The 16,182-nt window shown below is 42.0% G+C and overlaps 1 protein-coding gene across 6 annotated transcripts in view; it reads left to right on the top strand.

The window, feature by feature from the left end:
- unc80 (unc-80 homolog (C. elegans)) overlaps positions 1-16,182 on the top strand; it is a 262,012-nt gene that overhangs the window by 174,890 nt on the left and 70,940 nt on the right. For all 6 annotated transcript variants that reach the window (XM_080198381.1, XM_080198378.1, XM_080198379.1 and 3 more), the window contains 5 exons: positions 6,879-6,975; positions 10,126-10,296; positions 11,078-11,170; positions 12,521-12,739; positions 14,108-14,308. In XM_080198381.1, the coding sequence (XP_080054507.1) occupies positions 6,879-6,975; positions 10,126-10,296; positions 11,078-11,170; positions 12,521-12,739; positions 14,108-14,308 (781 nt within the window). The remainder of the gene's footprint in view (positions 1-6,878; positions 6,976-10,125; positions 10,297-11,077; positions 11,171-12,520; positions 12,740-14,107; positions 14,309-16,182) is intronic.

Genomic DNA, 16,182 nt, shown 5'->3' with positions numbered 1-16,182 from the left:
GCAAGGAATCTCCTGATGAGTTACGATACCATGGAATGTAGTAATACCATCAGGTTACTGGAGTGTAAGAAACTCCAGTAGCATTATTCTCAAGTTTCCCCTTTCACTAGCATTACATTCTTGCTTATTTGTCATTTATATTAATGATTTGGGTGAGAATATAGGGAGCATGGTTAGTAAGTTTGAAGGTGACATCAAGATCGTTGGCATGCTGGACAGTGAGGAAAGTTATCTCCAATTGCAGTGGGATCTTGATCAATTGGGCCAGTGGGCTGACGAATGGCAGATGGAGTTTTATTTAGACAAATGCTAGGTGATGCATTTTGGTAGATTGAACCAGGGCAGGACTTACTCAGTTAATGGTAGGGTGTCGGGGAGAGTTACAGAACAGAGAAATCTAGGGGTACATGTTCATAGTTTCTTGAAAGTGGAGTCACAGGTGGACAGAGTGGTGAAGAAGGTATTCGGCATGCTTGGTTTCATCAGTCAGAACATTGAATACAGGTGTTGGGACGTCTTGTTAAAGTTGTAGAAGACACTGGTAAGGTCACACTTGAAATATATGTGCAATTCTGGTCACCCTATTATAGAAAGGATATTATTAAACTAGAAAGTATGTAAAAAAGATTTACTAGGATGCTACCAGGACTTATGGATTGAGTTATAAGGAGAGGCTGAATAGACTGGGACATTTTTTCTCTGGAGCATAGGAGACTGAGGAGTGAACTTATAGAGGTCTATAAAGTAATGAGGAGCATAGACAAGGTAGATAGTTAATATCTTTTCCCAACTGTAGGGGAGTCTAAAACTAGAGGGCGTAGGTTTAAGGTGAGAGGAGATACAAAAGTGTCCAGACGGGCAATTTTTTCACACTGTGTGTCAGGAACAAGTTGCCAGAGATAGTAGTAGAGACAGGTACAATTTTATCTTTTAAAAAGCATTTACATAGTGACATGGGTACGATGGGTATAGAGGGATATGGGCCAAATGCGGGCAATTGAGATTAGTTTAGGGGCTTTAAAAAAAGGGGTGGCATGGACAAGTTGGGCCGAAGGGCCTGTTTCCATGCTGTAAACCTCTATGATTCTATCTGTATTCCTTAGCTTCTTATTACCTTTAACATCAATGCTTACTACATTTGTAATTAAAATAATCAGAATTATAATAACGATTCATCTCATTTTAACTCCAAAAACAAATACTTGATATCTAGGATTATTATTTCTAACTGCCTCAATGTTTGATCCTTGATGCCTCAAATATGGCATTATATTTGCCGAAATGGCTTTTCGTGTACAATTTGAAGAATCCAACAAGATCTTTTTGTTTCTGTTGTTTGATCAGTAAAATCACTGGGTTATTCAAAATCTTAAACAAAAGCAGAAAAAGATTTATTAAAAAAAAGTTGTTTTAAATGATTAAATTGTGTTGAGACTATTCTCAATGCTGTTCTCAAGAGCAATTAGGGATAGACAGTGAATGCTGGGCTAGCCATGAATGAATAGAAACTTGATAAACGGAGTACTTTGTCTCTAATGTGTAATTTATAAGGAAAAAGGTTGAGTTTGCATTTAAAAAGCATTTGGATGTCTGCTTGAAGGTGGATAGTTGCAATGGGGGACCAATAGCATTAGGCTGAGTAGTTCTTCATCAACAAGTACAGACATAAATGGGCTCTGTGGCATCGGAACATATATTCCAAGGTCCTTCTGTTTCTCCACACTCATTTACTTTGCATTTCCTCATACTGATGTACCTCCAAAACTGCATTACCCACACTTCTTTTGAGTGAATTCTGTTCTCCACTTTTCTGGTCAACTGGCCAGATCATCTGTATCTTTCTGCAGTCAGAAGTCTTCTTTCCTGCTGTTAACCACATGGTCAGTATCATCCACATGCTTGTTTATCATGCCTCTCCGTTGGTGTCTAAATCATCAATGGAGATGAGAAAAGGCAAAGCTCAGAGAGCATTGAGCCCTGTGGAGCTCCATTGGAGACAAAAATATCCAACAATCCTTTACCTCCCACTATAAAAGTGTTGTTTTTCTGTGACTGATGCCCTTATTCCTCTACATGGTAAAGGTCAGAGTTTTGGCAGGTGCTGTCAGAGGAGCATTGGCGAGTTGCCACAGTGCATGATAGATGCAGACACTGTTGCCATTGTGCACTTGTGGTGGAAGGAGTGGATATTTAAGGTGGTGGATGGGAAAAGCAGGCTTCTTTCTCCTGGATGGTGTTGAGCTTGAGGGTTGCTGATGTTGCACTCATCCAGGCAAGTGGAGAGTATTCCATCAGTTTGATTTTTCTTTGTAGATGGTGAACAGGCTTTGACAAGCCAGGAGCTGAGTTATTCCCTACAGAATTCCCAATTTCTATTTATAGTTAGCGATCACAGTGTGGTTCAATTTAAAATACAGATGGAGCGTGAGAAGATAAAATCCAATATCAGTACCTTGTGCTTAAACAAAGGAGACTACAAAGGGATGAGGGAAGCGTTGGCTAAGGTAGACTGGGAGCAAGAACTTTATGGTGGAACAATTGAGGAACAGTGGGGGACTTTCAAAGTGACCTTTCACAGTGTTCCGAAAACTTACATACCAGTGATAAGGAACGACTATAGAAAAAGAGATAATCAGCCATGGGTTTCTAAGGAAATAAAAGAGGGATCAAATTGAAAGAAAATGCATACAAAGTGGCAAAGATTAGTGGAAACCTAGAGGATTGGGAAAATCTTTAAAAGTCAACAGAAAGCCACGAAAAGAGCTATAAAGAAAAGTAAGATGGATTATAAGAATAAACTAGCTCAGAATATAAAAACAGGTAGCAAAAGTTTCTACAAATATAGAAAATGAAAAAGAGTGTCTAAATTAAACATTGGTCCTTTAGAGGTCGAGAGGGGGGGTGTAATAACTGGAGATGAGAAAATGGCTGGGGCATTGAAGAGGTATTTTGTGTCAGTCTTCACAGTGGAAGACACAAATAACATGCCAAACGTTGATGACAGGAAGTCTATGGCAGGTGAGGACCTAGAAACTATCACTATCACAAAAGAGGGAGTGTTGGGCAAGTTAATGGGGCTAAAGGTAGACAAGTCTCCTGGCCCTGATGGAATGCATCCCAGGGTACTAAAAGAGATGGCGGGAGAAATAGCAAATGCACTAGTGGTAATTTACAAAAATTCACTGGACTCTGGAGTGGTTCCCGCAGATTGGAAAACAGCAAATGTGACACCACTGTTTAAAAAAGGAGGTAGACAAAAGGCAGGTAACTATAGGCCGGTTAGCTTAACTTCTGTAGTAGGGAAAATGCTTGAATCTGTCATCAAGGAAGAAATAGCAAGACATAGGGATATAAATTGTCCCATTGGTAAGACGCAGCATGGGTTCATGAAGGGAAGGTCATGTTTGACTAATTTAGTGGAATTCTTTGAGAAGATTACATGTGCAATGGAAAATGGGGAACCTGTGGATGTGGGGTATCTGGATTTCCAGAAGGCATTTGACAAGGTGCACTACCAAAGACTGCTACATAAGATAAAGATGCACAACGTTACAAGTAATGTAACATGGATAGAAGATTGGTTAACTAACAGAAAGCCAAGAGTAGGGATAAATGGGTGTTTTTGTGGTTGGCAATCATTGACTAGCAGTGTGCCTCAGGGATCAGTGTTGGGACCGCAATTGTTTACGATTTACATAGATGATTTGGAGTTGGGGACCAAGTGCAGTATGTCAAAATTTGCAGGTGACACTAAGATGGGTGGCAGAGCAAAGTGTACAGGGAAGCTGGAAAGTCTGCAAAGGGAGAGAGATAGTCTGAGTGAGTGGGCTAGGACCTAGCAGATGGAGTACAATGTTGGTGAGATCATCCATTTTGGTAGGAATAACAGCAAAATGGACTATTATTTAAATGGTAAAAAATTACAGCATGCTGCTGTGCAGAGGGACCTGGGTGTCCTTGTGCAGAAATCTCAAGGAGTTGGTTTGCAGGTGCAGCAGGTAATTAAGAAGGCAAATGGAATTTTGTCCTTCATTGCTAGAGGGATGGAGTTTAAAAACAGCAAGATTGTGTTGCAGCTGTATAAGGTGCTGGTGAGGCCACACCTGGAGTACTGTGTACAGTTTTGGTCTCCTTACTTGAGAAAGGATATACTGGCACTGGAGGGGGTGCAGAGGAGATTCACTAGGTTGATTCCGGAGTTGAGAGGTTTGGCTTATGAGGAGAGACTGAGTAGACAGGGGCTATACTCATTGGAATTCAGAAGAATGAGGGGAGTTCTTGTAGAAACATATAAGATTATGAAGGGAATAGATAAGATAGAGGCAGGGAAGTTGTTTCCACTGGCAGGTGAAACTAGAACTAGGGGGTATCACCTCAAAGTAAGGGGAAACAGATTTAGGACTGAGTTGAGGAGGAACTTCTTCACACAAAGGGTTGTGAATATGTGGAATTCCCTGCCCAGTTGAGGCTACCTCATTGAATGTTTTTAAGGCAAGGATAGATACATTTTTTAACAGTGAAGGAATTAAGGGTTATGGTGAGTGGGCGGGTAAGTGGAGCTGAGCCCATGAAAAGATCAGCCATGATCTTATTGAATAATGGAACAGGCTCGAGAGGCCAGATGGCCGACTCCTGCTCCTAGTTCTTATGTCCTTACAGTATTTATATAGCTGATTAATTTCAATATGTAGTCAGTGGTGCTTGTGTTAAAGAGAATGAGATCAGAAATCTCAATGTCTATTACGAAGTTAGACTAAACCCCCATTGGCTATTTTGACATTAATGTGAGGATATGATGTTTCACTTTGGATACAATTCTACTGACAAACTAGGAAGCTTTTATCATCATAAACTTTATTTAAAACACAGTTTAACTGTGACAAATTAATTAGTTTAATGCTTAACATTTGAACAATGCTTAAATGTGACAAGATAGAATTCTTAACTGCTAACCTATCTCTGAGTTCTCTTCTAGCAATATTCCTCTTACAGACTTAAAACTCCTCTTTAAAATCAGTTAACAAACACGGGTTTATGAGCTAATAATTAGTTTGCCAGTCCTAGCGTTCTCAGAGCACTTCTGGAGAGAGAGATTTGGTGCTGCCAAATAATTTTGTTGGACTTTAACCTGGTGTAGTGAGACTTCTTACTGTATTTACCCCAGTCCAATGCCAGCATCTCCACATCGAAAGAGAGAGAGAGAGAGAGACAGTGAAACATGGTTTGCTGCTTTCTGAACCATGCAGAACCTGACAGTTTAAAAACCTTACTGGCTTGTCACGAGCTGGTAAGATTGTGCGAGAGGCAATAAATTGGGTTTGTGCCCGGGTTCTTGCCTCTTGTGATACTACCGGCCGTGTTAAATTGGCCAAATCAGCCTGGCGCAGGACTGATTTAACATGATTAGTGAGCCCAGGATACAGTTCTTTAGGCTCACATGCTTTAATGGCCTCACCTGAAGGCGAGGCAGCACATGGGGGCTGTGTCCTCTGCAATTCAGGATCGCCGGGGTGGCGATAAACTGTTGGGGGAGGGGGACTGAAGGGGGGGGGCAGGGGGTGGGGGGGAGGAGGGGGAGTGAAATGAGGCATCGATTGGATAGGGAGTGAGGTGGGGGTGTGGGGATCAGCTGGGGGTTTAACAGGAGTTACGATCAGCTCCTGGGGGAGTGAATAGCAGCAGCAACTGGGGCTGGGGTGACTGCAGTCGGGTGGCATTCAGTGATTGGGTGGTTTGATAGGGTGAGGTAATGTAGTGGGGTAGTGACATCTCCCAATGCATTATGCTCTTTTGACTTAGAATCCCTATAGTACAGAAACAGGCCATTCGACCCATCAGGTCTGCACTGACCACAATACCATCCGGGTCCTACCCCCATATCCCTACATATTTACCCGCTAATCCCTCCATATTTACCCACTAATCCCTCTAACCTACGCATCTCAGGACTCTAAAGGCAATTTTTTTTAGCATGGCCAATCAACTTAACCCGCACACCTTTGGACTGTGGGAGGAAACCGGAGCACCCGGAGGAAACCCACACAGACACGAGGAGAATGTGCAAACTCCACCCAGATAGTGACCCAAGCCAGGAATCGAACCCAGGTCCCTGGAGCTGTGAAGCAGCAGTGCTAACCACCGTGCCGCCTGTGAATGGTACATTTTGTACATAGTGCATTGGGAGATCAAGGCAAATATGTAATAGCTCTCTCACACACTCTACAGCTGGCTTCCCGGTGTCAATAGACTCTGTATACTCCACGTAAGTCAAGAATCACACTTTGCTTCGTGTTTTTTCAACGTGTCATAAAATTTGATTTTGTTCTCTCGCTGAATAAACAGGTTTGAAACGCTCCCATTTTCACTTGCTTGTTTGGCACTTAGAATTTTGTTGATAAGATTGCACTCTGTCTCTCCTGAAAGCTTACCTTTGCCCATTAACACAGGATTGTTTTTATCAATCAACCTAATCAAAACCTAGCTCTGAAACCTCAAGGGAAACTCAAGTAAACACAAATACATTAACTCTGTTTAGACAAATACACCATTAGCTAAAATCAATCATTATCATGAATTCTGAGATTGCATCTTTTTTTCCAGACAATTTGGCACCTTGTAAAACAGAGCTGAATTTTAAACATACCCCTCGCAAGAAACGTGATGCAGATGCATTTCTTAAAGGAACCATATCATCACACATGTTATAGAGTAAAATAAGGATTCTCTTTTAATTCTCAGATCTCAATTGAATTGAAATGAAACTGAGCAATGATAGCAAGATTAGAAGTTCCTCTTCTATTTTAAGGAAGCATGCGTAAATAAATATCAGTAAAACAAACTCTGCTGTAAACTAATAATGATTTTTCATGGACTTCTAGATTTCTGCTATGGAAATGAAGATCTCGCCTTCTCTATCAGTGAAGCTGTTAAACTGTGTGTCACAGTAGTTGCGTATGCACCGGAATCACTTAGAAGGTACTGGAATATTATTTAAGAATTAAACGTGTAAAACAAGATTTCTTCCATAACTGTCCTGGTTATGTGCCTATGTTTTGTGATGCTGAATCTAACAGAGCCAAAAAAAAATACACATAGCTGAGACTAAAAGAATGATATTATGTGAAATCTAAAATGAAGCTTGTAACATATTTGGATAAGTTATATACTTGTCAGACTGGCAAAAGAGGAAAAAATTCGCAAAATATGTGATGAATTGTGAATGTATTATAACTCTCAGTAAACAGTAACCCAGATTATGCTAAAAAAAATGACAGCATCATGATGATACATACCATTATTAATATACTAATCAGTCAACAATCTTTGATGAGGAAGAGATGGCCATGACTTGTGGATTGGCAGAAGTTACTGGCTAATTTGAGGTCAGCTATATGAATAGACATCTCACGCTTAACCTTTGATATTTTCTTGAAGTTGCAGGTTAATTATCTATTAAATATGCCTCAGAAAACTATATCTAATAATTAACAGTGCATGTACACTTTTAACAGTGTGCTAGTTGGTAATGACTGCCAATCAGCCTCCCTAACCCAGGAATGGAACACCCATGAGTGGCTCTCATTCCTGGAGATTGTGAATTATTTGGGGAGATTTTTAAAATGCCATTTTTAAAAAATATATTTCTTTGCTACCTCTTTTTCTTTCTCACTCAATCCAATTTTTCTTTGACTCTCTTTAATTTTTATTCTGTACCAATTTGGCACTCAATACATCCATTTTTATTCACCCTTGTTCTTTATTGTCTTTCATCTGTTTCGTAAACTTTGAATCTCGTGGTTAAGAAATGCATTGTTTGTCCTATTGCTCCCCAAGCTCTCAGATATCCTGCTTCACCTAATGTTCAGCTTTCACTTCCAGAAACTTTATTGGCAAAACGTTTTAAAAGCTAAATGTGCAGATGTCTGACTAACTAGGAATACTGTGAGATACGCTTTGCACAAAATTTGGGCCTGAATCTCAAATGATCCCTGTCATTCAATAGTAGTAGATTGAATGATCTAATAGACGTCATCCTGAGAAACAAGGTATGCAGTAATATTATCAGTGACAAATTCTTAGAATCATAGAATCCCTTCAGTGCAGAAGGAGCCCATCGAGTCTGCACCAACCCCAATCCCACCCAGGCCCTATTCCCCTTATTCCACATATTTACCCTGCTAATCCCCCTGATACTAGGATCAACTTACCATGGCCAATTAACCTAACCCGCACATCTTTGGAGTGTGGGAGGAAACTGGAGCACCCAGAGGAAACCCATGCAGAGACGGGGAGAATGTGCAAACTCCATACAGGCAGTGACCCAACCCAGGAATCGAACCTGGGACCCTGGCACTGCAGCAGTGCTACCCACTGTGCCACCATGCTGCCCTAAATCTAAATCATCAGAAATGTTACATTATTAAATGCAAAGTGCTGAAGCGTAGGTAATTCAAAGAGGATTGAGGGAATGCTGATGAAAACACAGCTTTTCTGGACAGCCTGTGTTGTTCATTACGTTACAAAAGACTTTCCAAGTATTTTCACAATGAGTGAAGCAGAACCAGAAGTCTGCAATGAATACAAACACGGAGCCAATCACAGCAGTGGCCAACACCATTGTCTGTGTCAAGTGATGCCTGATTAATCCAAATGGTTGCAGAAGTAAGAGGCATCACATTAGCATCCTTGCTCACTTTAATGCTCATCCAATTTGCCATTATTATTTCCAACAGAACCTGTTTCTGAACAAGAAGTGAAATGGTAATGACGATGTGAAATCATGCATCCATTCCTTGTCATTACCACCTGATTTATGCTGAATGTTGATTATTCCAGAACGGCTGGAAACTACCCTGTGTTTGTTTATTTGCTTCTTCTTCTTGGCTTTTCCACTTTGATGTTATGGTTGGAATTTTACCGCCCCACCTGCCGTGGGAATCGGAGCGGGCGAGGGGCAGATCGAGGGAAGGTCTGTTGACCTTGGCCAGGATTTTATGGTTTTGGGACAAGCAAGGCTGTAAAATCCCGCCTGTATCCCTGAAGGACCAGCTTGTTAGCCATCTCCCTTTCAGGCAGGATAGAATGGATTTTCAACTTGCCAGTGGGGTATAAAACTAGAATTGCAGATCAGCCACCCATTATTAATGCTGCCTGATCTCCATTACCTGGGCAGCAAGCTGAAATCTACCCAATCGGTTTACAATTGTGTGTCTCCACCACATTTACCTTGTAAATAGGATAAAATTGTAATAAGATGGCAGACTGTATGGCCCAGGTAGCGCGTATCGGTGTATCCATCAGATGAACCACACTTATCTAACTGACTCTGTGTAAAAGTTTTTTCTGCTCTCTATCCTAAAGCTCATGTCTGATCTTATGTCTGTGTTCTCTTGTTGTAAACCTTTAATGACTGGAATGATTCTACATATTCTAACCCATCTTACCTCTGACAAATCACCGTGAAGTTCTCTCTGATTTAAAGAAAGCCCCCAGAATTATCGAAATCTTTATTTTCTCATGGTAGGAAGTATTATAATGAATCTACACTGTGTATTCTCTATTGTCCCACAACTTTCTTACTAAAGATTTATATAGATTCACTCTCACATTTTTGCTTTTATATTCTGAAGCTCTTAGTAAATCTCAGTATTTGTAATGGATTGATCTATCCAGTTGAGGTGTTTTTTTATGGTCCTATGGACCTGGATTCACAAATCATTCTGCTCTTTCACATCATTCAGCTCTCTCTCATTGTCAGTATGCTTTTTCCACATCTCACAGCTTTCAAAGTATAGTTATTATTTCTGTTTCAGTTATGAAAAGATTCCACTTCATGTCCATTGACAGAATTTTCCCATTTTTTTTCCTTGTTCGTTATCTTTTCAATAAAGACTGAGCAAAATTTTAACTTTGATGATGACAATTATGTTATATTGCAAAAGTAACTCATTTATGAACATATACCTACAGTGTCTTTGGAGCCGTGCACTGAACTAGATTTCTGGCCCCTATGTACTTTCACACCTTTCTGCCATTTAGCTGGTTGCCACGATAGAATTGACTTGACTTTGCTGTTGCCACACAGAGCTTTTGTCTGGTTTAATGTTTCTTATTTGTGCCATATAGTCTTCAAATGTTGATGGTTCTAGAAGCACTGGTTCCCTGCTACTTGCAGAAACTAAAGAAGCAAACAATTCAATTGGAATCATCATCTGCAGCACGAGATGAAATCACTGCTATTGCTTCACTTGCCACATCCTTACAAGCCCTGTTATATAGTGTTGAATCTCTCACCAGGTGAATTATTAATTTTGTCCTTATAGTGTCCTTTCAGTCTATACTGTGAATGTCAATGTTGTTCTGAATGAAATTCAGTGGTTCGTAAGCATGTATAGGTCTACTGTGTATAGAATCATAAAACCCTACTGTGCAGAAAGAGGCCCTTCAGCCCATCGAGTCTGCACTGAACACAATCCACCCAGGCCCTACCCCCATATCCCTACATATTATACCCACTAATCCCTCTAACCTACGCATCCCTGGACACTAAGGGACAATTTCTTAGCAGGGCCAATCAACCTAACCCTGCACATCTTTGGACTGTGGGAAGAAACCGGAGTATCCGGAGGAAACCCACGTAGACACGAGGAGATATGCAAACTCCACACAGTGACCAGAGCCGGGAATCGAACCCAGGACCATGGAGATGTGAAGCAGCAGTGCTGACCACTGTGCTACCGTGCCGCTCCTGTAGATTTTAGAAAATATAAATTAAACAACACAATCTGGATCCTTCCATGACTTTTAGTAGATTGCTGTATGCTTTATTAAATAAAACATAATGCATGAAATGATTTTAAAAATAAACACAGAAAACCATAGAATCTCGGTGGTGCAGAGGGAGGCCATCCGATCAATTTGATCAAAGGAAATTAATATTATAATTTTACAGTATTACAATTTTTGTAAACCTGCATTTGTTTTAATTTTTGTAATTGCCTCCATCAACTGATGTTTGCCAAAAAGGAAACTTAGTTTGAATTTGTGTGTTTATTTTTCCTGATGGATTTCGGTACAGACCAATGACTGCTCCTCAGGTGAGCAGGTCCGACCAAGGTCATCGAGGAGCTCCAACAGCCAACCATGCCATGCCTGGAACGGCCAATACAAGGTCAGGAAAAACCTGTGATAATTCCTACACTTACTTTTTGATATGTTTTATAGATGTGGAGATGCCGGTGTTGGGCTGGGGTGGGCACAGTAAGAAGTCTCAACACCAGGTTAAAGTCCAACAGGTTTATTTGGCAGCACGAGCTTTTGGAGTCTCAGGCCTTCGTTGGGTGATAAAGAGGTGTGTTCATAAACAGATGTGAGTGGATAGAAGTAATGCCTGCTGCCAATCAGTGCTCACTTGAGTATAAAATGGCAGTGGGCTTGTCGGAGTTGGCAGGGATGCATTCTTGGCCAATTCTCAGGGTCATGAGTGCCAATTGCTCGCCATTCTGAAATTTCACGTTTTTTCTCTCGCCTTCCTTAAATAGTAGAGTTACACGTGCAATTTTCCAATCTAAAAGGACAATTATTGAATGTCTTTAGATGATTATGGTTAAAACATCTGTAATTTACTCAAATACTTCTTTTAAAACTTTGGTGTGCGAACCATCAGGTCCTGGAGATTTGTCAGAATTATGAGTATGATGGTAACTCCTTGTCAATGCGTGATATGAGAAACTCCCTGACCTGCTTTCCACTTGTAAGTCTGTTATGCTCTATCCCGCTCTGTGAACTGATCTCTGACAGGCACGAAATATCAAAGCAACACCAATTTGCATTTATGTAGTTTATAAGGAAAAGTGGAAGTAACTCCTTTAAAGTAGAGCAGAGGAAGTTATATAGAAGCACATCATTTGAAAATACTTGAGATTGACCAGATTCTCTTTGCCTGTCATTCTGTGGAGAAAAATCTGGCTTCAGTTTAACATCCCCATCTGAATTCATTCTGTGAAGAAATGCGAATACAACCATACAACAATATCCTCGAAAATATGTTCTACCACAATGCTTCAGTTCTTAAGAAGAAATTTATTCTGGATAGGCCTAACTCAGCGGGTAGTAAGGGCGTGGAATGCCCTGCCTGCAGCAGTTGTGGACTCGCCAACTTTAAGGGTGTTCAAATGGTCAGTGGATAGGCATATGGATAACATTGGAATAGTTTAGGTTAGAGGGTCATTAGATTGGTTCCACTGGTCGGCGCAACATCGAGGGCCGAAGGGCCTGTACTGCGCTGTAATGTTCTATGTTTTATTATTCGCTTATTATTGTCCTGAGAAGGCCAGCCTTTTTGAACCATTGTAAGCTTTGCAGTGATGGTCCTCTCATGATGATGCTTGATGGGAAATGGCAGGATTTTAACTTTCTAAATCACCTAGTTGGTTGGAAATTATTGATAATGTTGAAAGATGATGATGTTGAAATTCCTCATTTTACTTGCTAATCAGAGAGCGGTATTGTTTTCCTGCAGAGATAATCTTCATTTGTTAGAAGAGGGCCAGAGTCTTCCTACTGAAGAATTGGATGAGCGTATAGCAAGAGAAGAATTCCGCAGGCCTCGGGAATCACTCTTAAATATTTGCACTGAATTCTTCAAGCACTGTGGTCCCAGGTTGAAAATTCTTCAGAATATGGCTGGAGAACCAAGGGTTACCGCTCTTGAACTACTCGATGTGAAGTCACATATGAGGTATGGTTTTGCATTAAAGGGTATATACCCTTTATTTAAAACTTTTTGTAGAGATGCCGGCGTTTACTGGGGTGAACACAGTAAGAAGTCTCACAACACCAGGTTTAAGTCCAACCAGTTTATTTGATAGTAATCCCACAAGCTTTCGGAAACGGTGTTCCTTCATCAGGTGTGTGGAAGGTTCTGATCAGAGAAAGGCGTATAAACACACACAGTTTACAGAATACTGCGAGTCTTTACAGCTAACCTGCTATTCAAGTCTTAAAGGTGCAGACAATGTGAGTGGAGAGAGCATTAGCGTAGGTTAAAGAGATGTGTATTGTCTCCAGACAGGAGAGTAAGTGAGATTTTACAAGCCCAGGCAAGTCATATCTGTAACCTCGTGTTGTGAGACTTCTTACTGTATTTAAAACTTGACATCCTTGTATTCTGTGTTAGTATTGCACAGTCTGGAAATCTCCTGGGAGGACAAAGTCACAGTGTGTGCTCTGAAGACCAGTCTCCCAGCTATGTTGGCACTCATCAAACAGGCGGAGCTTCACTGGGTCAAACACATTTACAGGATGGAAATGCATCGTCTGTTACAAATCAGACCAATAGAATGCCTAAAGCTGTGCTTCAAGGATGTTTCCGAGTGTCATATGAAGCTCCCAGACATTGATTTTTGCACCTTTGAGACTCTAACTGATGGTCCGGGAAATAGAGACATCACCTTTAAACCGACATGCAGAACTTTGACAATTAGTGACTCCTCAGTTTGACAATCGAAAGCAACAACCCAAAATGATGCCTGATAACCACTTCGTACGTGGTCCTTGTGGCAGAACCTTCCTCCCACAGATTGGTCACTTCAGTCTCAGTAAAAGTGCACCATTTGTAACTATCTTCTCCCCGATGGATTTAAATTGCTGCGTGTATATCGTTCTAAATAGTTGGAAGAATGCCAGCGATAATATCCTAGTATTAAAATGTGTATCATAAAATCTGCTCTACTGCATTAAGGATAAACGTTAGGATTTCTCCTTAGGGTGGGGGTAGCAGTGTGGTAGCGTGGACCCTTTTAAGGGGACTTTCCCTGAGGGCTGCATGGTTGAGCCAGACCTTATGGGGTATCGAGGCGGGAAGCTGAGCAAGTTGAGTGCTCGGGTGTGTATCCCGGGTCAGGAAGGATGGGCAGTTGGAATCAGAAGAGTTGTGTACAATCACATTGTTATTTTGTTGGACCACATTTGTATATATATCGGATTGTTCCTTAAACAGTATTTTGTTTGGAAGCCTCATTGATCCACCCCTGATTTATTACATTTAGAATTTTTAGTTATAATATTTTGTACTCATGAAAAAAATTTCACATTTGTGGCACTTCAGATTGGCAGAAATTGCACATTCCCTTCTGAAGCTTGCACCGTACGACACCCAAACAATGGAGAGCCACGGACTCCGAAGATACATCATGGAAATGCTTCCAATCACCGACTGGACTACGGAGGCTGTACGGCCAGCTCTCATCCTAATCTTAAAACGATTAGATCGAATGTTTAATAAGATTCACAAGATGCCAACCTTAAGGTAACTTGTTTTGTAACCTAGTAAATATTTGTCGAGAATTGCTGGTGTTGCGAGCAATCTGACGGCACCTGCTGTTAATCAGCACGTTTAGGTGTTAAATGTTTTTTGCACGACAGCTTGCTGAACGTGGGAGCTGACAACATCAAGGGAAACGGGACATCGAGGGTCTGAGTGGATGGGTCAGTTCACAACCACTCAGAGGGAAGGGTTGTGAAATTGCTTGTATGACCTGAGGAGGAAGTGTCAGAAAGAATGGGTGAATTCAGTGTTCGATGAGGTGCACAAAGGGAGAGAAAGAAAGATTTCTAATGTAATTTTCACAGTACTTGTGTTTGTTCTGTGAACTACCCGCTAGTGCAGAGTTCCTTAATAAGCTAATGAAACCTTTGGTTTTATTGCTGAGATTAAAGAATTTATTAATTCAGCCCAGCAATGAGCAGGACATCAAATTAAGATTGAAGTGAATATGAGCCTTCCTTGTTTATTGAGATCAATATGGCCCCTTCCTCCTTTATGTGAAGGTAGATAAATAATGATTTTGGCTCTGATAAATGAAACAGTAAAGTTTGGTATTACAAACATCTTCTTGGAGAAACGTGTGTGTGTGTGTGTGTGTGTCTATGTATGTGAGAGAGGTGCGTTTGTGTGCATGAAAGAGGTGTGTGTGTGTGTGTGAGAGAGAGGGGTGTGGGTGTGTGTGTGTGTGAGAGAGAGGGGTGTGGGTGTGTGTGTGTGTGTGTGTGAGAGAGAGGGGTGTGGGTGTGTGTGTGTGTGAGAGAGAGAGGGGTGGGGGTGTGTGTGTGTGTGAGAGAGAGGGGTGTGGGTGTGTGTGTGTGTGAGAGAGAGAGGGGTGTGGGTGTGTGTGTGTGTGAGAGAGAGGGGTGTGGGTGTGTGTGTGTGAGAGAGAGAGGGGTGTGGGTGTGTGTGTGTGTGTGTGAGAGAGAGGGGTGTGGGGGTGTGTGTGTGTGAGAGAGAGAGGGGTGTGGGGGTGTGTGTGTGTGAGAGAGAGGGGTGTGGGTGTGTGTGTGTGTGTGAGAGAGGGGTGTGGGGGTGTGTGTGTGTGTGAGAGAGAGAGGGGTGTGGGTGTGTGTGTGTGTGTGAGAGAGAGAGGGGTGTGGGTGTGTGTGTGTGTGTGAGAGAGAGAGGGGTGTGGGGGTGTGTGTGTGTGAGAGAGAGGGGTGTGGGGGTGTGTGTGTGTGTGAGAGAGAGGGGTGTGGGGGTGTGTGTGTGTGAGAGAGAGAGGGGTGTGGGGGTGTGTGTGTGTGTGAGAGAGAGAGGGGTGTGGGGGTGTGTGTGTGTGTGAGAGAGAGGGGTGTGGGGGTGTGTGTGTGTGTGTGAGAGAGAGAGGGGTGTGGGTGTGTGTGTGTGTGAGAGAGAGAGGGGTGTGGGTGTGTGTGTGTGTGAGAGAGAGAGAGGTGTGGGGGTGTGTGTGTGTGTGAGAGAGAGAGGGGTGTGGGTGTGTGTGTGTGTGTGTGAGAGAGAGAGGGGTGTGGGGGTGTGTGTGTGTGAGAGAGAGAGGGGTGGGGGTGTGTGTGTGTGAATTTAAGATGATCGGGGCAGGAGGATGCTCAGAACACAGTTTGACAGCCTCCTCCCCCATATAGAGATGACGCAGTGGTTAGAACTGCTGTCTCACAGCACCAACTGTTCTCCCCGTGCCAGCTTGTGTTTTCTCCCGTAATCCAAAGGATGTGCTAGTTAGGTGCATTGAACAAAGGACAAAGAATATTACAGCACGGGAAGAGGCTTTTCGGCTCTCCAAGTCTGCACCGACCATGCTGCCCAACTCAACTAAAGCCCCCTACCCTTCATGGGACCATATCCCCATCCGATTCATGTATTTGGCATGACGCCACTTAAAAGTCACCATGACC

Source organism: Carcharhinus amblyrhynchos, chromosome 11, assembly GCF_965287045.1.
Source record: "Carcharhinus amblyrhynchos chromosome 11, sCarAmb.v2.hapA, whole genome shotgun sequence".
Lineage (NCBI taxonomy): Eukaryota > Metazoa > Chordata > Chondrichthyes > Carcharhiniformes > Carcharhinidae > Carcharhinus > Carcharhinus amblyrhynchos.
Note: the sequence above shows the minus strand (reverse complement) of the source record. Positions and strands in the feature narration are given on the sequence as shown.